The sequence below is a fragment of the Neopsephotus bourkii genome, unplaced genomic scaffold, assembly GCF_033783945.1.
Source record: "Neopsephotus bourkii isolate Nb327-2 ecotype Australia unplaced genomic scaffold, CSIRO-AGI_Nbou_v1 NB_457, whole genome shotgun sequence".
NCBI lineage: Eukaryota > Metazoa > Chordata > Aves > Psittaciformes > Psittacidae > Neopsephotus > Neopsephotus bourkii.
The window spans coordinates 2,026,338-2,051,009 of NW_026900959.1; the positions used below are offsets into that span (position 1 = coordinate 2,026,338).

General features: G+C 58.7%; 2 protein-coding genes across 4 annotated transcripts in view; one reads left to right on the plus strand and one right to left on the minus strand.

Annotated features, from left to right (window-relative positions):
* BIN3 (bridging integrator 3) overlaps positions 1 to 23,823 on the plus strand; it is a 32,643-nt gene extending 8,820 nt beyond the window's left edge. For 2 of the 3 annotated variants that reach the window (XM_061349771.1, XM_061349770.1), the window contains exons 2-9: positions 84 to 132; positions 6,507 to 6,547; positions 7,131 to 7,192; positions 10,300 to 10,436; positions 10,733 to 10,773; positions 17,969 to 18,110; positions 20,187 to 20,321; positions 23,664 to 23,823. In XM_061349771.1, the coding sequence (XP_061205755.1) occupies positions 84 to 132; positions 6,507 to 6,547; positions 7,131 to 7,192; positions 10,300 to 10,436; positions 10,733 to 10,773; positions 17,969 to 18,110; positions 20,187 to 20,321; positions 23,664 to 23,810 (754 nt within the window). In that variant the 3' untranslated portion in view covers positions 23,811 to 23,823. Of the gene's footprint in view, positions 1 to 83; positions 133 to 6,506; positions 6,548 to 7,130; positions 7,193 to 10,299; positions 10,437 to 10,732; positions 10,774 to 17,968; positions 18,111 to 20,186; positions 20,322 to 23,663 lie in introns of those variants that run through there. The other variant, XM_061349772.1, reaches the window with a different exon arrangement.
* Positions 1 to 24,672, minus strand: part of PPP3CC (protein phosphatase 3 catalytic subunit gamma) — an 81,015-nt gene that overhangs the window by 8,741 nt on the left and 47,602 nt on the right. The gene's annotated exons all lie outside the window — the stretch shown is intronic.

The window sequence follows — 24,672 nt, forward strand, 5'->3', positions numbered from 1 at the left end:
CCTCGGGGGCTGAGACCCACAGGGCTGGGCTGTCTGCAACCAGCAGCACTTGCTTCATCCCTTCCCTCTCCTCTCTTTTCCAGGATACCGTTCAAGATCGGGCAGCCCAAGAAACAGATTGTACCCAAGACAGTGAGTAAACCAGATCCCCCTTTTTAGCTCCAGCCTTTGATCATGTGGCTGATGAGTCAAGGCAGCACTTTGACTCGTCCCATTTCGCAGCGTGTCGTGGGAGGGAGCTGGGAGCAGCAGAACCTGTTGCTGCGTGTGACCAGCGCTCGGCTCCTCGTGCGTGCGGGGAGTGAGGGGGAGCCCGAGCAGGGGCCAACGTTTCCCTGTGGGAGCTGTGCCTTGCTGATGTCGTTCCTGGGTTTTGGGGAGTTGGGGGGGGGATGAAGGGGAAGAGCTCCTCTGGTCTGGCACCGTTCTCCTTGGAGATGGCTGAGCGGGCTTCCTTCCTTCCTTCCTTCTTGCAGCAATGGCTTGTTTGTTCATCCTTTCGGAGCAGATGGAGGAGGAGGAGTGGTTCAGATCGCTGAATATAACTGTTTCCAAAGAAAGGCTCATAAGCTGAGATGCTCAGTGCTCGGGCGTGAATTAATTTGTGCTGCACAGCATTTGCTTTAAAAGCGCCTGAAAACCGCATTTTGTGTTCGGGTGGGTTTGAGGCTCCCAGCCCCGCGCTGCTGCTCGCAGCTGCATGGGGGTATTTTCCCTTCGGAAGCAGATTGCCTTTGCACTTGTCCCGGGTGAAGTGAAAGCTGTGGGACCTCAGGGGAGCTCTCCCTGAAGCCAAAGCTGCCTTTGGAGCGCCCTGACAGGGAGCAGCTTGTCTTCACACCAGGGCTGGTGGCCTAATCCCATGAGCAGGCTGACATCCCCAGTCCTGCTCTCCAGGCTGCTCATTGCAGCTCATTCCCTGGGGATGAACTCGTGTTCATGGGGCAGCTTCTCAGGACAGGACATTTCCCCCTGGAGGCCCAGGCCTGGTCCTGCTCTCCCTGGGCACCTCACTTCATTGGATGCTGGAGAGCTGCAGGCTGTCAGTGGGAGACCTGAGCCAGGCAGGCAATGGGGACAGGCACTGGTGACATTCCTCAGTGGCTTTTGCATCCCAGGAGCTGCCGATGGTGCTGCTCTGTGTTGTCCCCTGGCCTCACACCCATTCCAGTGTCCTCAGTGCCTTCCTCCATGGGATTTTGCCTCTCGTCTTCATTCCAACACCAGTGTCCTTCCAGGCTGTTCCATGAACCAGCGGCTCTGGGTGACTTGGACATCTCCATCCCACCCATTCTCACATCCAAGCTGACTTTTTCTCTCCCTTGCCAGTGCTGATTTCCCTCTGCTCCTGCTGCATTTGCTGTTGCAGAAGGTTCCTGTGAGGGACTCGGTCTCCCCTGTGCTCTGTTGCTGCTGCAGTCAGCGCTCCCTGAGCTGCAGCAGGAGCTTGGGCTCCCTGCAGTTGAATGGTGGCACCTTTGAGAGCTGCTGGGATGTGCTGTTCTGAGGCACTGCCTATAGATATAGGTACATGGGGAGGGTTAAATAGAGCAGCTTGGAATACCCAGGAGCCAGAGGTTCATTCAGCAGCACGAGTGCTTCAGGCCTTTTCTCCTTCCTTCTTCCCTGCTTCCCTCCCTCTTTCCTTCCTTCCCCTTCTCCCTCTGCTCCCCAGGACCAAGCGTTTCCCAGCGCCTCGGTAGCTCAGGTTTGATGCTCTCTTTCAAGGGGCCCCGCTTGCCCTGCATTGATGCTCCCCAGGCAGTGGATAATGTGGAAAGCAGAAGGCAGGAAGCCCGCAGCTCCGCAGCCTCACAGCGAGCGTCAAGTGCAGCTCTTCAAAGAGCAAGCATCAGGAAACCAGCGCTATCCCCTGGGAGCGAGGCTCAGCCGTGGGGTGGGAGCCGTGGGGCTGGGGCGAGCTCCAGGCCCCCAGCTTTACCTCCCAGTTGCAGGCTCCATCTGTGCGGGCTTCAGGGAGCGGCGGCAGCAGCCAAGGCCTGTGAGATTCCAGATGTTGGGCTCGGGAGCCTGCTGCAGGAAGTGGGAAGGTGCGGCATCTCCAGGGCTGCATCCCAAGCCCATCCGAAGGGGAAGTGGTTGCGGGCAGAGGATCTCCCACTCGCCGAGATGGGACCACAAAAGAGAAGGGAGAAGGGGAAAGGCAAGAAGGCGTTTGTTAGGATGGGGCTGGTCTGGCTCTCCATGGGGCACGGAACTGGAGTGCAGGAGAGGGGCTGTGCTCGCCAAGGAGCCTTTTGTCTCTCGTTGGTGAAGCGATGCTGGGGCTGGTGTCAGCTCCAGAGCAGCGCTGGTCCTGAGCAGCAATCTGCCTGGGCTGCATTAGTCATGACTCCCTGTGCCCACTCGCTTCTGATCCTCTGGAGCAGGGCATGGTGTCAGCCGCCGTTCGCCTCTGCAGCCGCAAGGAAACCCCCATAGGAAACAGTGGCTGATGAACTGAAGTGATCCCCCCCCGCCCCAGCCGTGCCTCTGCTTTGTGTCCACCTTAACCTGGGCAAATCCAATTCCAGACAACATAATCTCTCCCCTCCTCATCCCTGAAAAGAGCATCTGTCACCGGGCTGGCGGAGAGGCCGGGTGGGAGGATCCAGTGCTCAGAGAGGAGCTCACGGCCACGGAGCGCCCAGCAGCGCAGCCCGGTTCAACTGGTGCCCAGTGATAGGAGTTACAGCTGTTGGGGTTCAGCTCCCCATATGATGGTTCCTGCTCAGACCCGCCGCAGCGATGGAGCCTCTCACAGCAGAGATGTCCTTCCCCCCGGCATGAGTGCAGTCTGAGCACCGGTTGCGTTGGAGCCGGAGCTGTGGTTGTCTTCCCTGTGCTCTCCTAGCTCTGTCTCATTGAAGTTCATCCGTGTCCCCTGAGGCTGTCCCCTGCTCCTCACCAGCGCTCGGGTTTATCCAGACAGGCAGGGAGAGCATCCCTGTATCCCTATGGGGCACGGAGCCGTGGTCGGGAGAGACAGCGGCTCCCGGGATGGGGCAGTCCCTCCCCATCAGCCAGGTTCTGCTCCTTCCTCCCTGCCTCTGGCCCGGCTGACTCACATGGTTCACCCTCCTCCTCCTCCTCACTGCCTGACCTGGGCTGAGTCAGCTTGGCAGGGAGCAGGGACCTGAGCTGGGAGCCTGCTCCTGCCAAGCCTCCCTTCCTTGACTCATCCCAGCAGCTCGGCCTTCCCCAGGGATGGATGGAGGAGCTCCGGGAGCAGGATTCCGGCCCTCAGCGCCTTTCCGTTGGGCTCCACCAGCGAGCTGGAACGCTCGGAATCACGGAGGAGATGTGGCAGGAACGGGGGGTGAGGCCGGTTACAAGCAGGGCTGCTCGCTTCCACCCTTCCCTCCATCTTCACTGGGACATAGCCGGTCTCTGTGCGTCGGAGGCGCATCCTTCTTCCCTTTCATTGTGCCTTTCCTGCAGTCCCTGGGGAGGATTGGGGTTGCTGGCTGGGTGCTGAAGCCTACAGAGCCCCTGCTTCACCCTCGCTTTGCAGCATTCCTTTGGCTCAGGTCGCTGCTGCTGGATGCAGAGCAAACATTCCCCCACATTGCTTGCCTTCAATCTCCTCCTGCTTGATGGGGTGGCAGAGGTCAGCAGCAGTTCCAGGTTAGAGCAGGATTTCTGGCCTGATTATATGGGTGTCTCTGTTGTGGAGAGGAGGGAGGAGGAATAATGTGCTTCCCTCTTCTTCCCAAGACCCACGAACAGGCTGGGACCACTGGAACATGCAGGAATCAGCTACTTCTCCTCCTCCAAGAACAGGAATGAACCTCAGGGGAGTAAGGAGGTTCATCACAGTCCCTTATTTCCATCTCTTTATAGTATTGGCTTCGGTCTCGCTTCGTTGCCTTGTAACCATGGTGTCGATTATGCTATTGCCCTTAAAGCAGGAGGGATGCTACTGGAGGTGGAAGGCCCGGTGTTTGCAAACAGAAATAACTGGGTGAAAAGGAGGAACGTGGCTCGGTTTCAGTGCTTTAAGAGCTCCTCGTTCTGTATGTCGATGTAAATGAGAACCCGGGGAGCTCCTGCATCACCCAGCCCCGGTGCCTCGGAGCAGAACCCTTCCATCCAGCACCACGGTTCTGCTTTGGAGCTGTCAGAAGGAGGCTGCAGAAAGTGGGGTTATTTGAATAGTACGGAAGCTTCCCTGCAGGATATTGTAATTTTCGTGCCTGTACTTCTTGTTCTCGTTACTTTAACGTGATAATCTCCTCCGTAGCCTTTCGCTGGCAGTGTCGGGGACGTGTGGCTATTGCTGATAGCTGCTGGGAGCGGAATTACTGGGGGCTCTGCTGAATGTACTTGCCTTGCTCTCAGCTTGTCCGCCTCGGATGCGCTGGGTGCAGCGTGGTGGGAGCACGCTTCGAGCTGCCTGGTGCATGGGGACCCTGCTCCTCGCTGCCGGGGTGCTGGGGCACCGGTGATGCAGATGGGAGCGGTGATGCCTGGGGGGGGGCTGCCCCAGCTCTCAGAGCATGGGGACTGGTAACCAGTTGCTGCTGTGGGCGTGAAAGAGGAGAGCAGTCCTGGGGCAGCTGTCTCTGCACTGATGGCACTGGAGACGTGAGGCAGGCCGGGCAGCTGAAGCCTCTTCACCTCTGTCATATGGAGAACGCATGTGGGCAAATGGTGTTTTGGGGGATGCTTGGAATGGTTTGGGTTAAAGGGACCTTAAAGCTCACCCAGTTCCAACCCCTGCTATGAGCAGGGACCCCTTCCATTAGAGCAGCTTGCTCCAAGCCCCTGTGTCAAACCTGGCCTTGAACACAGCCAGGGATGGGGCATCACCAGGGAGCGGAAGCTTTGCCTGCCTTCCATTAGGCAGTGATGGTTTTTGCTCATCCCCACTCATTCCATAGCCATGGGGGCATCTACCAGCACAGAGGAAGGGGCAGAGGCTCTGAGCCTTCACAGGCAGTTTAATTTCATGGCCAAGCCCTTCAGGTCTTGCAGGGACCAGGAGAGGGCTGGAGCTCGGCACCACCAGGCTCCAAAGCACAGATCCTTGCTCTGTGGTTTGCAACCAAACCAATTCCCACCTCAGGCCTGTGAACAGAGCATGATATCCCCGGGATGCTGGTGGAGCCGGAACACCCATGGCTGTGAGGGTGGGTTTGCTCCGGGCTGGGTACCAGACCCCCAGGCCCCAGCTGCAGCGGATGCTGCACCGCCGTGGATGCTGCACCGCCGTGGATGCTGCACCGCCGTGGATGCTGCACCGCCATGGATGCTGCACCACCATGGATGCTGCACTGCTGCATGGGGCGGTGCTCCACCAGCACCATCTTCAGCAGCACCACAGGGAACTGGGGCCCCATGGAGGCAGCGTGCGGCCCGCTGATGGTGGGAGCGATGGGGAGAGCCGGCCTTAGGGATGCGGCTGGAGCACCCGCAGCTTCCCATTGCGCTGCGGAGCTCAGGGTGCCGGAGAGCACAGCCCAAGGGGTGCTTAGAAAAGGAGGGTTTGAGGGCCCTGGGGGTGCTGGGCTCCATCTTAAAGCACTGAGTCTTTTAATAGCAGTTGTGATTGAAAGCAAAGTCCCTTTGTGGTGCTCTGCTTTCACGTGGCTGGGTTTGAAATCCCGAGGACAGCCTGAGGCTCTGGGACAAACCTTTGGATCCTTCCCATCCTGGTAGCGTTTCCTTAATAGCACGGGAGCCTGACAACACGAACGAGCCCGGTTTTGATCCCATGACAACAAAAGCGCACGTATTTACTCTTGGCTGGTCAATTGAGATCCATTTGCCTGTTTGGTTGACGAGGTGTGGAGTGAACGTTCGAGCGTGTGTTAAAACAGGCAGCATGGAAAGAAAGCTCCTTAAAATATCCTGTATCACTGGAGATGTGCTGCCAGATAGCAAGTAGGAGGAAGCAGTCATTGATGGAGCATCGGGAGGAGGCTGTTCTTTAGCTCGTTGCCAGCACAGGTTTCTCCTCCCTTTGCAAGGTGTTGCAGACACTTGGGCTGCTCCACCTGAAGTGCTTCATCAGAGGGAGCTGTTGCAGGGATGGGGAGCATGGGGAGAGGGCAAATAATGCAGAGATGGGAGGGCTTGGGGGTGGTTTGGGAGGGGAAAACCCATCCCATTGAGGCTGGGGATGGAGGGAGAGGCTGGGTTGGGGTCCTTTGCTGGGTGCTGCTGCTGGAGTGGCTCTCACAGCATCAGGGCTCATCCCCACCAGCACTGCGCTGAGCTGTGGGCACCGAGCTGCCATCTCTCTGCTTTTAAGGCATTCCCATTTACTGCCAGCCTCCAATTCATGTGCTGGAATGAGCTGGCGCCGTCCCTGGCAGCATCCTGTGCTCCGAGAGAGTCTGGAGGGAAGAACCCCCCCCAAGGCCTCATTCCTGAAGCGTAACTCCCATTAGTGCTGCAGCTCCCCAGGGTTCACAGGGCATTTCCTCGGGCCGGGTTGCCCAGTGCAGGTTGTTCCCACTCCAGTGCAGCGTTTGAGCTGGTTTCATCTCTTCTTCCCGCAGGTGGAGAGAGACTTTGAAAGGGAATATGGCAAGCTCCAGCAGTGAGTATCAACCGCGCTGGTAGAACAGGACCAGTCACATACTTCCCTTGTGTGCTCCTATTGCATCTTCCCAGGGGATTTTGGCCACTTGTGCTCTTCCCAGCAAATCACTGCTGGGCATTTCAGAGGCTTCAGGGTTTCCCCTGTGGCTCCTGTGTTCAGAGTGTCCTGAGAAGCACTTGCAGGGGGTTGAGCTTTGCCCATTGTGGCACCTCCAAAGAGTTGCCAGAAAACCGGGGGGTCACCAGACAGCCCCGAGGACCAGCACCGGTGTCCCCATCCCGGCTGTGTCCCCTAAGCTCCCCCCTATCATCTGGAAGCATTTGGCTTCTCCATTTGTGGTGGTGCGAGGGCTTCACAAAGCAGTGACTTTGAGCAAGAGATCCCCAGCTTGGAAAGGTTGTGGAGCATCTGCAAACAAGCGGGAAGGGTTGAGCAGCACTGAAGTGCACAGAGCCTCGCCGGGGTATTTTTAACTGCCAACAGAAGCCAGCATATCCAACCCGTAAATGATTTGTTGCACGTATGATGCACTCGGGTTTCTTTCTTTCCAAGATTCACTTTGCCTTCTCCCATCTTTCAGATTGGAAGATCAGACCAAAAAGCTTCAGAAGGATATGAAGAAAAGCACAGATGCAGACTTGGGTATGTGACTGTAGGATACATAGACTGTGAACTTGGCCACAAGGAGATGAAGTGACTTTCTCAAGATCACATGAGTAATCTGTGACAAGTCTGGAAAACAAATCTAGATCTCAGTCCCACTCAGTTTGCTTAGTTACAAGGCCATCTGCATGAGCAGCATCTCAACCAAGGGAACAGAAAGGCTGTTATGGGCTCGGTCCCCGTCTCCTGAGCTGCAGCGTGCTGGGTGGCCTTGGACCAGCCACTTTGCTTCCCTTTGCCTCAGTGTCTGCAGCTGCAGGACTCGGAGCTATTGTTCCAGCTCTCAGGTTAGCCCAGCAGGAGCAGCCTCCAGCTGAGCCCCTTGTGTGTGTGCATCACCTGCTTCACTGAGGGCATCTTCTGCTCTCTGAAGCCAAAGGAAGGTGGGATGAGGCCCTGGGGGTCTGCAGAGCATCCCATGGGCATCCCTGTGCGTGTTCCACGTGTGCTGCAGCCCCAGCCGCTCTCAGGCAGGACTCACCCTGCTCTCCCCTTGCTGCTGCCTGCTCTGCCTTGACCCGGTGGCAGTGCAATAAACACGTTCCCTGTGCAGGTACCACCCCACAGCAGCCTGCCCAGGGAGCCGGTGGGACCGCGCCACGTGGCGCTGGCTTTAACTGGTGATGGCAGAGAGGAGATGGAGCAGGGAGCAGGGGATCTGCTGGGTGCTGGTGGTTGCACCAGGCAGGGCAGCGTGCAGAAACACGCAGCAAAGAGCTGCTTTAAACACAGATGGCTCTTCCCAGCGTGTGCTTGGAGTAGTCCCTCCTTGCACCAAGCCCCCACAGCTCCAAAGCCAAGGCAGATGCACCAGTGCAAGCAGGGGTGGGCAGCACTGGCCTGTGGGTTAATGTGGGTAACAGGAATGGGAAGGAGCCCTAGTGAGAGGGGTGGCAAATGGGGCTTCCCATGATCCAGGCTCTCACCTGTGTGTGTGTTATCGGGTATTGCCAGACATCAGCACGGATCCAGGCTCTTGCCCACACTCTCCCCCCATCCCAGCACAACGACTGTGTTCCCATGGGGAGAGCGGTGGGAAAGGCACCGGGAACGGCGCTGCCAGGCCTCCTTTCCAGGGTGAAAAGTGCCCTTTCTGGTCACTGTCAGGGCTCCGTGGTCAGATTTTCCTTGTGCAGGATTCCCCTCCCCTCCCTTGCAGTGGGCGTTGTTTATATGGAGCATTTCAAGCCCCAGAGGAGCTGTGGGAGGACTTTCTTTTTCCGTTCTGCTCCATGGCAGAGTCACAAACTGAGCCGTGGCCAGGGCCTGGGAGCTGATTCCTCATTTAAAGCCATGGAACCAGGGGCGTGAAGGGAGGATTTGGAGCAGGGGCTGGGGAGGGCTGAAGGAGGTGGAGGTCTGATGGAGCACTGCTCCCCTGGCAGTGCCCATTCCCAAGAGGGGATGGCAGCATCCAGCCCCCCGGTCCCACAAGGGCAGCATTGTGTCCTCAGGAGGGTCTTGCTCCTTCCACTGCAGCCCTGTGCCGAGGGGTGATTGGTCACTGCCCCTCTTTCCAAGCAGATGGGATGGTGAGGAGCAGGAGGATGTTCTGTACGTGGAGACAAAAGCTCTCCTCTTGGAACGGGAACCAGGGAACCCTCCCAAGGGGCAGGCGATGCGATGCGAGCCTCCCCTGCCTCCTGTCTCCCCCGGTGGCTGGGGCACCAGTTGGGTTTGAAGAGGGGGTCACCTCTTTGTGCTTCCAGTCCTCTCCTTGCGAAGGAAACTCATTTTCCTCGCAGCTGAAGCAGTTCTGCCGCCCTTAACCCCATCCCGTTCTGGCACAAATCCTTCCTCAGATGTGGTCACACATATGGATTATATCCCATCTGTTTAAGGGTTTAAATGCCTAAACCCTTAATGTTTGGATAATAGACGGATACGGTAGCTTTGTTATCCCACAGTTAGCATCTCGTTCTGCATTGAGTTTCCCAGCTCTTCAGCTTCTGAGCTCTCTATAATTGTGTGTAACCTTTCAGTGGGAATGGTTAACTCCTTGATTTATGATCTTAAGCCCCATTATTGAGAGGGCTTTAACTCCCAGTATCTGAGCGAGTGCAGCAGGAGCTGCCCAAAGCCCCTCTGTGGCACTGCTCAAGCATCTGCCTTCCGAGCTGAAGCAAGTGCTGATGGAAAAGGTGGATTTTTAGTGCTCGTGGCGTTTTCTTCATTACTCCCATTCCTGTCAATGCCTTTTGGTGCCTTTGTCTGGTTTCCATTCTGCACCTTCGCTGCTCTCTTGCTCCTATAGAGCGGTCCTGTGGGCGGGATTGAGTTTGCCCATTGGAGTCGGGATAGGGAGAGATGTGTCCGATGGAAAACAAGCACAAGTGCTCGACAAGGCAGGAGCTGGGGCCTGCTAGAGTGTGACTGGGGGGGGGTTTGGGTTTCTTGAGGCCACATCAGGCCCTGCAGAGACTTTACATTTCCCCTTGGTCCATGGGGTTGCTCCCTGGAGCACAAGATGCAGTTCAGTGATGGACGGTGCTCAGGCAGCTGTGTCAATGATGCTCGTGTCCAGGCTGTTTCAGGAGTAAAAACAGAAACCTTGTCTTCCAGTGCTGTCATTGTGGTCCTTTCCCAGCACTAACTCCACTTTAAATAGGTGTATTTCTGTAAAGCCATTTGAAAGACTTAATGGGCTGTGATTTTCCTCACTGCGGAAGAGCTGCAGTGAGCCTGAGAGTGACACTTAATAGTCTGTTGAGAAAAGGTGCATTAAAAAAGCCATCTACGTGTTGCTGAGAGGAGAGGGCTTTCAGAAGCCTGGGGTCATCTCCTGGCCCCATCACAAGCCGTACCCCGGAGCGGTTCAGGCTTGGCTCTGTACAAGCAGCTCGGGGGGGGTTATGTGGATGCAGTGGTGGCTCCTCCTTTCCCTTCTCTCAGCCAGCAGGGAGGTTGTGCTGGAGCCCAGCTCGGTGGCTCAGGTCCCTGGTTTTGGTCACCCCTTACAGGGGCAGTGCTGGCACACAGCATCCCAGGAGGGTTTGTGTTGGGAAGGGCCTTAAAGCTCATCCGGTTCCAGCCCCCTTTACAAAGCAGTGACCCTCTCCTCTCTTTGCCTCTCCTGCTGCCCGCAGCCATGTCCAAGTCAGCTGTGAAGATCTCCTCGGACCTGCTCTCCAACCCCCTGTGTGAGCAGGAGCCCAGCTTCCTGGAGATGGTCACCGCCTTCGACACAGCGATGAAGAGGATGGACTCCTTCAACCAGGAGAAGGTGAGTGTGGGTTGGGAGAGCAGGGGTGCTGCGGTGCTGTTGGTATCTCCCCCTTCTTTGTGTCATCCTCTCCAGGATGCTTCCCATGGGAGTTTCTCTTTAATCTCACTCTCCTGGCTCTTTTTGAACTGGGAATTTCAGCTCATCCCGAGCCCATGGGAGAAGTTGTCTGGTTTTTGGTTCAAGGGCACTGTGGTTGCACTCAGAAGCCCACATAGGGCAGGCACTGTGCGAACATGTATTGCTGTGCACACAGGCTGCTTCAACAAGCCTGACATGTAATTTGCTTTCAACAGGTGAATCAGATCCAAAAGACAGTCATAGAGCCTTTGAAAAAGTAAGTACCGACGTTGTCCTGTGAGCCACGTTGTGTTTGTCACCCCGTGTTCTGCAGGGATGCGATCACCGAAGGAGGTGTTGGCAGGTTAGAAACGAGCCCTTCCTAAAGATGGACTAGTTCACAATCCTGGGGCAGAGCAGCATCTCCTTGTCCTGCAGCTGGGGCATGGAGGGCTCTGGTGGGTTGGCTGAGTCCATACTCCTGCTCTGTAGAAAGGGGGAAGGCCTCTTGCATCTGAGCCTGCTGGGTGCCTTCATCTGGACTTGAAAGGACACCTGAACGACTGGTACTGAATGCATTCAAGCATTCAGCATCTCTCCATTCCTGTGCTGGTGCTACCAGCACTGCTGAATGAGAGCCATCAACTGGGGAGCTCTGCTGGGGCCCAAAGCTTCCTCCCTATGGAATGTTCTTAAGAAGCCGAAGCTTGCTCTTGGTGAGAGCTCTTCCATGTCCATGAATAGCATCTCCATGCAGGGGAGGGAGAGATGTTAGAGCTGGTGCAGGCGGGCAGGACGGGTTTGGAGGGGGAGCCCCGCATCTCACCCATCACAGGAGTGTGCCAGGGTCAGCCTGGCCCCAAGCTTGGCCATAAACCGCCCCAGGGAGCAGAGCTGGAGTGCTGACAGCATTGCCCTGGTGGCAGGTTCCATGAGCCCCCGTTGTGCTCTGACCTGGTGCAGTTCCCTTCTCCCTGCCCCATTCCCACCGGCCTTAGGAGCAGTTCCCAGTGCAGGGGCTGCACCCTGGAGCACTGATGGAGCGCTGCCGTTGCGGTGCTGCAACCCTCAGATCCGCTGTTGTGGTACGAGGAGAGCGAGCGAGAATCAACTCAAATGACTTTAATATGACAGTAAGTGGTGCAGATTGCTGAGTACCAATTTGAGCTCGGCTTTGACACAGCCGGGGTGCCTGGGTTGCTTGTTTGCTTCTTGTTTGTGCCCAAACCTGAAGGGAAGAGCTCACCTAGCGCTCAGTGCACGAGGTTGCGGTGTGCTGCTAGCGGGGGGATGCTTGGGTGACTCAAGTCTTGTCTCTCCACGACCAGAAATGCTTCATTTAGGGGGGGAAAAGACAGAAAGAAACTAAGAAAAGAAGAAAAAAGGCAGGCTTGTGCTGTGGAATTGTGTTGCTTATTATCGAGATTGTCCTCATGAAAGATACATTAACTGCTTCTTCCAGCATTCTGTTCAAATTGGAAGAAGGGCTTGTGTCTCTGAAATGTTCCTGTTGTTTTTTTCCTCCCCAACTTGTGTTAGTTGATGCAATGAAGGATAATACCTCTCCCTGCAAAGCCTGCCTTCTGCTCTGAACTTAATTCAAGGCAATAAAGCCATTTCCACGTTGCTGATGTCTTACCCTGCCTTTGTGCAGCTTTTGGCTCGTGATGCTCTAGATGGAGATGGTGGAGAAGGGGGTTGAGGCAGCGATGCAAGATCGATCCCAGCCTGGTTTGGGTTGGAAGGGACCTTAAAGCTCACCCAGTTCAACCCCTGCCATGGGCAGAAAGCATGTAAAGCATGTAAAGGAAAGCCATGGGCAGGGGCACCTTCCACTAGAGCAGGGCTGGGAGGTTTCACCTCACAAGGTGATGCTCATCTCCCCACTGATGCGTTGGTGCTTGATGAAGCATCAGGATGTGCCCCTCAGCACCCGGCCTCCTCCCAGTGTCCCCAGTTCTCTCCAGCCTCCCAAACTGGGACTCACTCCTGGTATTTTCTCCCTTCCTGCCCGTTGGCACCCGCAGGCAGTTGCTGTGTGCTCTTAAACAGCTTTGGTCTCATGCTCGGAGGGGCTGCACCTCCACGCTAAGGAAAACTCTCCCTTCCCTTCCCTTCCCTCTTTCCTCCTCCTTCCGAGCGTGCATGGAGGGGCTGTGGAGCCAGGAACGTTTCGGAGGAGCCCCAGGGTCCGTTTGGAGGCTAATGAGATGCAGGAGAGAAGTGCAGAGCTTGCGCCTCCCCTGTCCTGCTGCAGATAAACCCCAGCACCGCTGCTGGGATGGAAGTTCCACATTAAGGAAAGCTGCCTTGAGGAGCTGCTCTTATTCCCACTGAGGTATCGCTTCCCCTCGCCCAGCCTGGCCTCTCCCAAACTGGCTTTGACCTAGAAAAGAGGCTTTTGCTCCAGCAGCTGCACTTTATTACATCTTCACTGGTGGTCTCTTGTAGCTTTATTAGTCAGAGGAACAGATAAGTTTAATGCAGGCAATTATCATCAGTGTAATCAGAGGCACATGTGCCTTCGGATCTCCATTCAGCTGTCCAGGCCTGGTAGGATGCAGACAAACCCAGGCTTCTTTGTTGGAGCGTGTAAAGGAAAGCAGCAGTGGAGGGTGGAGGCGTGCATTGTTCCAGGCCTTTTCCTTGTGGGCACCCCGGGTTCTTCGGCTCTGAGCCCCAGGAAGCCTTTGTCTGGGAATCCCTTGTGTCAGTGCAGGGCAGGAGCAGAGCCCATTGCAGCGAGGGTTGGGCAAGGAGCTGGGGGAGGCCAGGAGGGGTCGATGCTTGATGGGGAGATGCTTGAATTCACTCCAGATCAGGGCACTTGGGGCAGAAGAGGGAGGAAAGCAGCTGGGTTTTATGAGACTCTTCCCATTCTTTACTGGGGCTTGGGTGAGCGATGAGGTGTTTCGGGTGGGACAGGGACTAGGGGTAGGCTGTGTGCTGTCATGGGATCATGGAATGATGAAATGGTTTGGGTTGGAAGGGACCTTAAAGCTCCTCCAGCTCCAACCCCAGCCACAGGCAGGGACCCCTTCCACTGGAGCAGCTTGCTCCAAGCCCCTGTGTCCAACCTGGCCTTGAGCACTGCCAGGGATGGGGCAGCCACAGCTTCTCTGGGCACCCTGTGCCAGCGCCTCAGCACCCTCACAGGGAAGAGCTTCTGCCTAAGAGCTCAGCTCAGTCTCCCCTCGGGCAGGTTCAAGCCATTCCCCTTGGCCTGTCCCTACAGGCCCTTGTCCCAAGCCCCTCTCCAGGTTTCCTGTAGCCCCTTTAGGCACTGGAGCTGCTCTAAGGTGCTGTGATTGGGATGTCGTGGTCAGGATGCTGTGATTGGGATGTCATGATTGGGATGCTGTCAGGGTGCCGTGATCGGGATGTCGTGATCGGGATGCTGTGATTGGGATGTAATGGTTGGGATGCTATGACTGGGATGTCATGGTCAGTATGCTGTGATCGGGATGTCATGGTTGGGATGCTGTGATTGGGACGTTGTGGTCGGGATGCCATGGTTGCCAATCCGCTCAGCTCGGAGCATGGTCCTGCTCCTGCAGCTGAAGCTCCAGGGCTGCTGCAGGACAAGGAGAGGCTTTGGCAGGGGTGGCAATGGGTGCTGCTGCCTGGGTGCCATCCCTTGGGGCTGGTGTTAGCCCCAGAGGTCCAGTCCCAGAGCTGTTCCCATAGAGCAGTGTCTACATTCCACTGGAGCCGTGTCAGGGACAGCAGCCGGTGCTTGGCGTGGGGTGGATGCCTCTGGAAGGGGCAGGGATGCCTGCAGGCCGGGGCAGGGGCTGGAACTGGATGGGCTTCAAGGTCCCTCCCAGCCCATTCCATGATGCTTCGATCCATGGAGCCGGAGTGGGGGTCAGCATCTTCCTCCCTTACCCTGCTGTTACCGTGCTCCCTCCCTGGCATCCCATTGCCGCCCGGAGCAGCCGCAGGGGAGCCGGGCCCGGAAGCAGGAAAAGCGGCTTTCATGTCCTTAACAAGCCCCTAATGAGGATTTGGTGCTCAGAGCTCCCCACATGGCCGCTGCCCCTCCCGCCGCCGCCTAATCCCAGCTCGCTGCTGCATCCCGGCCCCTTCGCTCCTGCCCCTCTGGTCCCCAGGAAGGGCTGGTTTCAATTTCCCCCTTCCTGGTGGGTGGACGGGCCCGGGCCCGGGACGGACGTGTGGGCACGGCTGAGGAATGGCAGGAATCCCCCAGCATAGCCCAGATGCTCCGGCCTCGGCCGGGCCGCCCTTGTGCCTCCCCAGGCTTCCTCCTCATTCCCTTCACCATCGCTTCCCTTTGCACCTCACGCTCCCCAGCTCTGTTGTTCCCTTTCATCCTTGTCCAAGGCCAGCCATAGATCCTGGCCGCTTCCTTTGGCTTCCATTATCCGAGCCATTATCCATAAGGAAGGGTGCACACACAGACCAGCCTAGTGCAGCTCATGGGGCTGCCAATGGGAGCGTTTGAGAGAGTGGAAACAGGGGGAAATAAAGGGTTTACCCTTTACTCTGGAGCCAGCTGAGGGAGCTGGGCTGGTTCTGGTGCCCAGAGGAGCAGTGGCTGCCCCGTCCCTGGCAGGTTGGACACAGGGGCTTGGAGCAAGCTGCTCCAGTGTTGGAAGGGGCTTGGAATTGGATGAGCTTTAAGGTCCCTTCCAACACAACCCATCCCGTGACCCCGTGATATTCCCTTGTGCCAAAGGCCTCGCTGGCGGCAGCCGCAGGGCGAGCATCAGGGATGGAGAGGAGGCAATGGGGGGTGAGCGGATGAGTGCGGGTGGGTTTCCAGCAGGGAACACACTGGGACAGCAAGGGGAGGTTGTGCTTTGTGCTCTGATCCCCACGTACCTCCCCTCACCTGCTCCCCTTAAGCCGCCTGTGCTGTAATCCCCTTCCCTAAAAAGTGACAGAGAGTGATGGCAGCTTATTGAGCAAGCTGCTTTCCGGGGGGGCGGCTCTAATGCCCTGTGCTGCTGCCTTTCCTTCCCTCCTGCCTGCTCTCAGCCCCGAGCCCATCACCGTGCCTTTAGGTCAGCTGCAGTTTGCTTTGCTGTGGAGGAACGGAGCGGGGATGCTGGGATTTTGGGTGGTTCCAGCCTCCAGTTCCCTATAAAAGCAGGGGCTGGGCGTATGGAGAGGATGGAGCTGGGTTCCTCACTGAATGCAGGGGGGTTCTTGGGGTGCTTTGCAACAGGAGGCATTGTCCCTGCTCCGTGTGCAGAGGGAAAGGATGGGGGAAACGAGGAGGGTTTGCTCATGAGGCTTCCCCTGCTCCTTCCCCAATGCCAGAGCCTGGGTTTCGCTGCTCAGACATCGCCTCCAGAGGGGCTGCTGCTGTCTGAGGGATGCTCACGGCACACTGATGGTCCTTGTCCCTTCTGTGCTGGCACCAAGGCTTCCAGGAGGGTTTGCCACACTCAACCAAGGGCTCTGGGAAACCTTTGGGGTCCTCACAAGCGGGGTTTGGAGGGTGAGGGATGCAGCAGCTCCTGGAGGCTCTGGAGCCGTTGGGGCAGGCGCTGCACGAGGAGCATTCGTAAATAACATGCATGAGATGCTTGTGGGCACGCTGGGGCTGCCGCGTGAAATGCGGCTCTTTATGAAGCCATCAGAATAGCTTGGCAGTGGCAGGAGCCAGGCCCTGGCTGTCGCCCTCCACGCGTGTTTGCCACCCCTGGCATTGCCTTGAGCTCCTATTTCTGGACACACAGGGTGAAAAACAAGGGCAGGATTCAGCAGGGGCCGGGAACGCCGCTCCCTGGGCTCCGGGGCAGTTTCAGAGGTGCTGGGAGGGATCCCGGCCTCAATCCGGATCAGTGCGGGAAGGAGCATCCTTCCCTGCGTGAGCTGAGCTCATCCGGGGTGCAGATCGAACCGGGGCACCATCGGTGGTGCCGAGGAGCGGGGCTGGTCCTGATGCTGCTGAAGGACAGAGACACCCTCAGGTGCCGTGTGGGGCTGGAATGGAGTCATGGAATGGTTTGGGATGAAGGGAGCTTACAGCTCACCCAGTTCCAATGGCAGGGACCCCTTCCACCAGGCCCCTGTGTCCAACCTGGCCTTGAGCAGTGCCAGGGATGGAGCAGCCACAGCTTCTCTGGGCACCTCAGCACCTACAGAGGGGACCCCTTCCCTTCCCCACAGAGCCCTCGCTGCCCATCCCAGTGTCCCTCAGCCCTCTCGCAGCGTATTTTTGGCCCTTACATAGAGGGAGGAGGTATTTGACAGCAGCCCCAGGAGCTGCTGAGTCCATGGGAGCCCAGCGCAGCCCGGACGTGCATGGGGACATAATGGGAGCCGTGTGTGGATACCATAAAAAGCAATGTCAGGGCAGCAGCATGTGCTGGCGGGCAGCTGGGCGCGGGGTGACGCTGGGCCAGCACCCTGATGACTTTTCCAGGTTGCTCCTCATGCACCAGCCCCTTGTTGAGAGGGGAACAGCATCCGGAGAGCTTTGCTTGCCTGGGGAGGGAGCAGCGCGGGGTGGCTTTGGGATGCAGGGATGCGCCCCTGCTCCCCTCTCAGGGAGGGATGCTCGGATGCAATGCTTGCGCTTGGGCACAACACAAATACTCCCCCTTCTCCTTCACTTCTCCCATTTGCCCTTTGCATTCCTCACAGCCTTGACCCCCCCAAATGACCCCGTGGTGAGTGGAGGTTCAGTGAATGCATCCAGAGATTGTGTGACCCGTTCCATCCGAACCCAGAGCCCAGCACCAGCGCCTTCCCCTCACTAGGATCTCATTTACCGAGGTTTGGGAGTCGGGAACAGCGCTCCAGGTCGTGGCTTTCCCCCTTGTGCCACATTCAGGAGCTCCAGAACCCCCCCAAACCCAAGCTGCTCTTTATTCTGAGCTTCACATTGACTTCTCCTGCAGTGTGGGTTCAACTCCTCTGCCCCGTCATTCCTTTTCTGGACGTGGGATTGGGGGAATTCCTCATTGGCTCGGTCCCTATGGAGGAAAAGGGGTTTGGTTCCCCTCCCAGCTAGGGCAGCTCCCCATGCTCTTCAGTACAGGAGCTGCAGGAAGGGAGGGGAAGCTATGGAAAAGAAGGAATTGATGGTGAAAGCATAAGGTAAAGGCACAAGGAGTCAGCTGCAGGTTGGGACCATCAGAGTGCTCTTGTCAGGCTTCATTACTACTACTGTTAATATTAGTATTTTATTCTTTATTAATAATATCATTAGGAATTAATAATGTGATTAAACACATCCCTTGCCAGGGATTCCCTTTGGAAAAGCAGTCCCAAGCTCCCCTCTCAACCCCTGGCCCTTGGCAAGGCTTCCCAGCCGAGTTATCCTTTCCTCCAGCCTCATGGAAGAGCGCAGTGGAAGCCTCTGCTTGGCCCAAGCCTCCTTTAAACCTGTTGGTGTTTTCGGTCTGAATCCTGCATCCTTTGGGGCCTTCCACCGGGGCCCTTGCTGCACCCAAGCGGGATATCCCTCCCCAGAGCCCTTCCCGTGCCTTTCCCAGGTTCAGCAGCGTCTTCCCCAGTCTGAACATGGCCGTGAAGCGCCGGGAGCAGACGCTGCAGGACTACAAACGCCTCCAGTCCAAGGTGGAGAAGTACGAGGAGAAGGAGAGGACCGGCCCCGTCCTGGCCAAGCTGCACCAGGTACTGGGATGCTCCTGGAGCCGGAGCACAGGGAGAACTCTTGGTGCTTGGCATCAGTGCCGTGCGGTTTGGAAGGGGGGCTTTTATTGGTGCAGAAACCCCTCTTATAGAGAGCTTGATAAGAGAAACGGGGATCCAGCACTTCAGGAAGGGAAGAAGCCAGTTTCCCAGGCTAAACCGGAATCACGGGGGGCGGGATGCTTGAAGGAGGTCAATGCATGGGGGGGGTTCCCCCTGGCCTCCATGTCCGAGCGAGCAGCTGGGTGGGAAAAGGGGGAAGGAAGATCAGAGAGTTCCCAGCTTTCTGCTTGCCACCTGCTCCAGGGAATTCGCCTTGGGGATTGGTTCCGGGGGCGCTGGGCTGCGTTCTCCCAAATCCCAGTGAAATCCCGATTTCCTTCTCCTCCCCGTTAAAGCTTCGCCCCATTCAATCTTGCTCCCCAAATCCGCCGCTCCCGCAGGATGTCCCTGACTCCTCGGCGGTGAAGAACGGGGCTTTTCTGATGGATTTCCCCACAGAAACGGAGCTTTGGGTTAAAGAATAGCCCATAACAAAAGAAACCTCTGCTTTAGGAGTAAGCAGCTTACCCCCCTTAGCCCGGCTCGCTAAAGCTGGGGCTGGAAACCGGGGATGCTTTTGTCCTGCTGATGAAGCAGCTTTGGGTTATTCCCTTAACGAACTTCAGGGAGCTTTAATTCCCCTCCAAAACCAGATCTTGTCCAACCTCTGCATGGGCTTCGATGCCTGCAGGAGCCTTAAGAAGCCCTGACCCTGGGGTATCCGTGTGCTCCGCGGATGGGATGGGAAATGGGATCAGCTCATCCAGGTATTGACTGCGCTGCAGATCTGCATCTCCCCATTGCTGCCCGTCTCCTGCAGCCCCGCTGGGCCCCGTTTCAGGGCACCCAGTGCATTCCCCTCACACCTGATGGGCTTGGAGGCTTGGCCAAGCCTGGGGCTCTGTCCCTGCCACCTCCATTGGGCTGCCCCATGGAGCAGGCGCGGCTCCATGGCTCTCCTGCATCCCCCCCTCAGGAATGGCACTGGGATTAAGTGGCAGGCTTGGAACGGCTCTGATATTTCACAGCCCACCCCCTCCTGCCCTTTTCCACACCAGCTCCCAGACATTTCCCTTTCTCCCCACGCTTCTGTTTAAAGAAGCCAGCGCTGAGCTGAAGGTCACGGGCAGGGAAAGTGACGGAGGGGGCAGGATGCGCTGGTGATGCTCTTGGGTGAGCAGGGTGAGGGCACACGGACCAGGCTGGGGATGTTCTGGGGCTGGGTTTTGTCCATGGCCAGCCTGGCTCCTGATCCCTGCAGCAGCCTCTTGAGGTGTCCCCTGCTTGCCAGGCCTAGAGCTTGCGCCCACCAGGTTCCATAAGCTGGCCATTTGGGTCCCATTGATCTCTCTTGCTGGTCAATTGGTCCAACCAAGGTGGTGGTTGCATGGATCCCATTGCTTTCTGGTGCTAGTCATTTGGTCCCACCAAGGTGGTGGTTGCACAGATCCCATCAGTCTCTGGTCACCAAGGTGGTTGTTGAGTGGATCCCACCAGTCTGATGCTGGTTATTTCGTCCCACCAAGGTGGTGGTTGCATGGATCCCATCAGTTTCTGGTCACCAAGGTGGTTGTGGAATGGATCCCACCAGTCTGATGCTGGTCATTTGGTCCCACCAAGGTGTGGTTGCATGGATCCCACCAGTCTGATGCTGGTCATTTGGTCCCACCAAGGTGGTGGTTGCATGGATCCCACCAGTCTGATGCTGGTCATTTGGTCCCACCAAGGTGGTGGTTGCATGGATCCCACCAGTCTGATGCTGGTCATTTGGTCCCACCAAGGTGGTGGTTGCATGGATCCCACCAGTCTGATGCTGGTCATTTGGTCCCACCAAGGTGGTGGTTGCACGGATCCCACCAGTCTGGTGCTGGTCATTTGGTCCCACCGGTCTCCCTTAGCTGGTTGCTGGTTGTCCCTGGGTCAGAGCAGAGCACTCTGCTGATGTGGGGTCACCTCTCTGCAGGTCCCCCCAAAGGAAAGCTGCTTTCCCTGCCTCCCATCCCCTCTCCTTTGCAGGCCCGTGAGGAGCTGAGGCCGGTGAGGGAGGACTTTGAAGCCAAGAACAAGCAGCTCCTGGAGGAGATGCCCAAGTTCTACAGCAGCCGCATTGACTACTTCAAACCCAGCTTCGAGGCGCTGGTCCGGGCGCAGGTGAGGCCCTGTCCCTGCCCTGGGTGGCCCTGGTGGGACCCGTCCCCCCTGGGTACCCGCAGTGCTGGCTCCAGGGGAGTCTGGGCTGCTTTAGATGGACCTGCCTCTTACCAGGGGCACGACGGCCCTGTCCCATGGGATTGCCTTGGAGCCCTGCTTGGACGATGTCTTGTGGCATTTGATGGCTTTATGCAGCTGGGCTGGTTTGAAATCCTGAGCTCGGGGTTGGAACTTGGGATGCTCAGGGCTCATCTTCACGGTCCCCTTAGTCCCTGCCCATGGGTTGGACCTGGGTGATCCTCAGGCCCTTTCCGACCCGACTGCTCTGTGATTCTGGGTAACCAGAGCTGCTGTGCTGGCAGATGGAGGAGGCTGCTGGGGAAGCTTTGCAGGACGGGGTGGCCTACATTAACCACAGCTGGCTTTAATTCCCACCCTCCAGCTTTGTGCCCGGCCCTGTTGCTGCCCCTCCACCCTCCTCCTCCTCTCACCCTTTTCCTTGGGCTGGAGAAGGGCATGGCTGGGGTTTCATCTGGCACCGTGGAATCGGGGTTCTCATGGGCTGGTTTGTGTTGGAAGGGGCAGGAGCCCGAGTTCCAGCCCCAGCCCCGAGCACTGGGGGCTCTCTGAGCCTGATTCACCTTCCAGATGGTGCTGGGGATGCTGCTCCCATCCCCTGCTCCAGCAGCCCAGGGACCCAGACTCCCTGGAGCCACCGCAGTCCCTCTGGCTCTTGCCCCCAGCCCTGCAGGCCCCTCGCTGTGGGTGGTTTGTTGGGACGAGGCCCTGGATCCCGGCTGCCGTCTGGGTGCTCTGATCCCCTGGCAGCTCCCCTTGCCCCTGTCCTTGGGCAGGACGTCCCCTGTGCTCTGCTTGTGCTGGCTCCTGCCTGCGGAGGGGGGGCTCGGGGCAGCAGGGAGCTCTCTGAAGGGCTCCCTGTTCGTATCCTCCTGGTTCCCTCTTCCTCAGGTGAGGGTTTTGCTCAGGACATCCCATTGTCAGCACCCGTGTGCCAAGGCCGGTGCCTCTGCTGTGGGCCGGACTGGAGCTGGTCCCAGTGGATGCTGCAGTGTGTCACATCCCTCTCCCCAGCACTGCTGCGCCCTTCCAGCCCCGGGCAGGGATGCACCAGCACAGCGGCATTCCCGGTGCTGGGAGAGAGCTCGGCACTTCCCTAAGGAGTTCTTTGTGCCTAGGCTGGGCTCTGGCCCTGTCCCGCTCCAGCTGAGGAGCCTGGGCACTGCACAGTTCCCTTACTGCGAGTGGCTGCAATAAACAGGGAAAGGGTACCAGGAGCAGCACCGGGAGCATCTGCATCCCACCACTGCAGGGGTGGGGAGGTGATGGGAGGTCACTGGTCCAGCCCAAGGCCAGGGTGCACACAGGGGCTTGGAGCACCCTGCTCTAGTGGAGGTACCTATGCAGGGACTGGAGCTGGAGGAGCTTTGAGCTCCCTTCACCCCAGCAGCAGTTTGATGGCTGTGACCCAAGGAGCCCCCGGGTTCCCATGGCACAGCCTGGCCGGTGCCGGCTGCCTCCGGGCTCGCAGGGGCTGCAGCATCCAACACCGAATGCTTGTGTCCACCCACGGGCCCGGCCCGGCGCAGGCAGAGAATTCCCTGGCTGAGGGCTTTGAAGTGGCCACATGAAGATGAAAGGGGGAGATGTGGAGCCTGGTGCTTCCAGCTGGCAAACGGCACCCGCTCGGATGCAGCAGGATGGGGGCAGAGGCTGGGGTTTGGGGCAGGGCTGGGGTGAGCCTGAGCGGGTGCTGGCAGCGGCCCCGGGGTCGGTTTGGTGCAGGGCTGCTATAAACAGGAGCGGTGCCCGGCTGCGGCCAGCGTGGTCCATGGAGAATGGGGAGAACACAGCGTCCTGCAGCGGGATTAGTTCAGGACAGGTGGGTCGGGGCTGCTGGCTCCGTCTCAAAGGCGAGCTGGAGATGGGATTTGATGGGATGGGGACGGAGCAGATGGCATCCACGGCTGGAAAAGTACTGGGCAGCAGGGAGTCAGTGCCCATCAGTTTGGGGTGCATCCCCCCAGCCATAGAGGCAGTGATGGGAGAAACCCCAGGGGATCAATCCCTGTAAAGCACAGGAGATGCAACGGGGATGCACCATGAGTGCTGCTGCTAGGACTGGGGTCTGCGGGGGGACAAGAGCATCGCTAAGGAGCACTGCAGCACCTTGGGGACCCTGTGTGTGCCACTGGCATGCGGATGGTGGGGGGGCAGCACCCAAAACGGGTGCTCTGCTGTGGATACAGAGCAGGCTCGGGGGCAATCCTTGGGGAAGGGGCTCCTGTTGCTGCCCTGGGGGCTTCACCTCAGTGCACCTGGAATTCGGTGCTGGAAGTGGCAGCACCGTGTGGCCATGTGTGACTGAAGGGAGCCCAGGATGGGGCTGAGGAGCAGGAGCTCCAGCACCCAGCTCTGCAGCCCTCGCACTGGGATCCGTGCCCTCCATGGCATCGGGAAGGGGTTCCATGGGGGTGAGGGGAGTTCCCAGTGCTCTCAGCATCCCCTGCTCGCGTGGGGCTCAGGGTGCTTTGGGGTGACCCGGCTGCAGTGGGGCTGGGGGGGGCTCTTTCCCACGCCTGCCTGCCTGGGGCTCGTTAGTCACTGTGTAAATGAGCACTGAATCACCCAGCACCCACGGCGTGGGGAGACCCAGCCCCGCTGCAGCCCCCGCTGCGCTCCGGTGCGGATGGACCCAGGGGAAAGGGGCGAGGGGGATGCAGGAGCTTGTGGGTCCCCAGCATCGCCCCTCAGCCCTGCCCAATGTAAGCATCGCTTTGAGCAAGATGAGGGGAGCTGGTCTCCATGGAGACCAAACTGGGGATGCTGGGGCTCATCCTGGGTGCCCACCGAGCCTTGCCTGTGAGATGGGGGCCACCTGGGAAGCGCTTCCCCATCCCTCCCTGCCAGCGCTGGGCCAGGCCTCCCCATCACCTCCTATGGGGCGCAGCACCGCGGCTCTGCACTGGCAGCCCGGTGCCATCTGCGTGCGCTGCCCCCCTGGCTCCCGCTCCCGCGCTAATTGCTGCTGTTAATTAGCACATGATTAAACCCCCCCTCCCCTCCCCCTGCCGCGTGCTCCCGGTGCCCCAGTGCCAGGCACAGGGACCCGAGGCACCGGTGATGGGCGATGGGGACCCCATCGCTGGGGGCAGCTCCAGATGGGCCCGAGCAGGGAAGGGCAGCGCGTTCCTACCGCGCACTGGGCCGGGGTGATGGGGATGGAGCTGGTTTAACACCAGCAGCACCGAGCGAGGGGCGGGCTCCATCCGCGCTGCACCCCCGGAGGAGGAGCCCCCCACACCTCTCCTCTTGCCCCCCCAGGTTGTCTATTACACCGAGATGCACAAGATCTTCGGGGAGCTGACGGCGCAGATCGACCGCGCCGGCCCCAGCGACGAGCAGCGGGAGCGCGACAACGACGCCAAACTCAGCGAGCTCCGGGCGCTCTCCATCGTGGCCGATGACTGAGCCGGGGCAAGGCCCCCCCTGCTCCCCATAGGGATGGACTCGGGGAGGGGGGGGTTTAACCCCTTTTTCCCCCCCATGGCGCTGTCAGCACCAGGTATTGGGTATGGGCACAGCGGGGCTGCCCCTGCCCTCCCCATCCCATTGCCAGCATCCGGCCCTGCAGGGATTCACCTCCTATCGGGGTTCAGGGGGGCGCTGGGTGCTGCCGGCCTTGCCCAGGCCCCCACTCGCTGCTGCCCCAGCCCTGGGCGCTGTTGGCCTGGGCAGGAGGATGGGGGCCCTCCTGCCCCCTTCAGTTTGTGCCTTAGGGGAGGGGAAAGCGTTTAACCCCCACGCTTTGAGGCATGGGGAGGGGGTGATGAAGGCTCCGCGTCTCCCCTGCCAAGCACCAAGCGATGCCGCGCTGCTTGAAGCAGGAATGGGGCAAAGCGCCCCTGCCCCATAGCCATGGGGTGCAGGGGGTGCCCGCTGGGGGGTACCGCAGGGGAACGCAGCCCGGGCCCAGGGAGGGGGTGATGGGGTCCCGGAGCCGCCCCTCGTTGCTGGGGGGGGGGTCTCCAATAAAGGTCGTGGCAGCGCAGCGGAGCCTGGTTGGGAGCCGGAGCCAGCGCCGCGCCGCTGCTGCCCTCTGCAGCCCCCCAACAGCCACTGCCGGGGGCCCCATGGGCTCCAGCGCTGGGGGAGATGGGGGGGGGAGGAGGGGGCGAAAGGGACCAGGGAAGACCCCGAGGAACGGAGATCTCCATCAGATGGAGGGGGCTGGAGCCCCAGCCCGCACAGGGGACGGTGCAGGAGCCCTCCCATCCTGGGGGCAGCGGCTGCTGCATGGGACAAGGGTTGGGATGCGGTTATGGAGATGATG